Here is a 689-nt window from a genome sequence, read left to right on the forward strand (position 1 = left end):
CCCGCGCTCTGCTTATGGCCCTTGTCGCCGGGCGCCCCCCTTTCCTCCCCCTTCCGTGAGACCTGGGAGCGGCCGGGCAGAGAGCGGCTCTGGATTATCGCTCGGGCCCCTGCTGCCCCGGCAGTGCTGCTGCTCGGGGGGAAGGGAGTCCCTTCCCTCCGTCCTCCTCCTCCTCCTCTTCCTCCTCCTCCTCCTCCGCGCTCTCCCGCTCCTCTCCTGCCTGCACTTTCCCTTTAAGGCTTGGGGGGAAACCATGACTTCCAGCTATGCCCATGTCCTGGAGAGACAGGCCGTGCTGGCCACCCGCTTGGAGAGCCCCGGCCACCTGGACAACTTACAGGCCAAGAAGAACTTCTCGGTGAGTCACCTGCTGGATCTGGAGGAAGCCGGGGACATGGTGGCGGCTCAGGCCGACGAGAGCGTGGGGGAGTCGAGCAGGAGCTTGCTGGAGTCGCCGGGGCTGACCAGCGGCAGCGACACGCCGCAGGCGGACAGTAAGTGGCGGCGTGCGGGCCCGGGGCGGCGGGACGGGGCGGGATCCCGCGCTCGCTGCCCGCTTGGGCGCAGGGACGGGGCAAAGCTGCGGGACGAGAGTCCCCAGCTCCTCGCGGCGCGGGCTCTGCACATGCCCCCGCGGGGAGGGGGCTGCGGGTCCCCCTGAGCGCTCGGAAGTGCCCCGGGCGGGTCCT

At 70.5% G+C, this 689-nt stretch overlaps 1 protein-coding gene across 2 annotated transcripts in view; it reads left to right on the forward strand.

The window, feature by feature from the left end:
• The first annotated feature begins 24 nt into the window (after positions 1-24).
• PRRX1 (paired related homeobox 1) overlaps positions 25-689 on the forward strand; it is a 110,636-nt gene continuing 109,971 nt past the window's right edge. The window contains exon 1 of one of the 2 annotated variants that reach the window (XM_019501911.1): positions 25-494. In XM_019501911.1, coding sequence (XP_019357456.1) covers positions 254-494 — 241 coding nt within the window. In that variant the 5' untranslated portion in view covers positions 25-253. The remainder of the gene's footprint in view (positions 495-689) is intronic. The other variant, XM_019501909.1, reaches the window with a different exon arrangement.

This window comes from Gavialis gangeticus, unplaced genomic scaffold (genome assembly GCF_001723915.1).
Source record: "Gavialis gangeticus isolate Ggan-Ray unplaced genomic scaffold, GavGan_comp1, whole genome shotgun sequence".
Lineage (NCBI taxonomy): Eukaryota > Metazoa > Chordata > Crocodylia > Gavialidae > Gavialis > Gavialis gangeticus.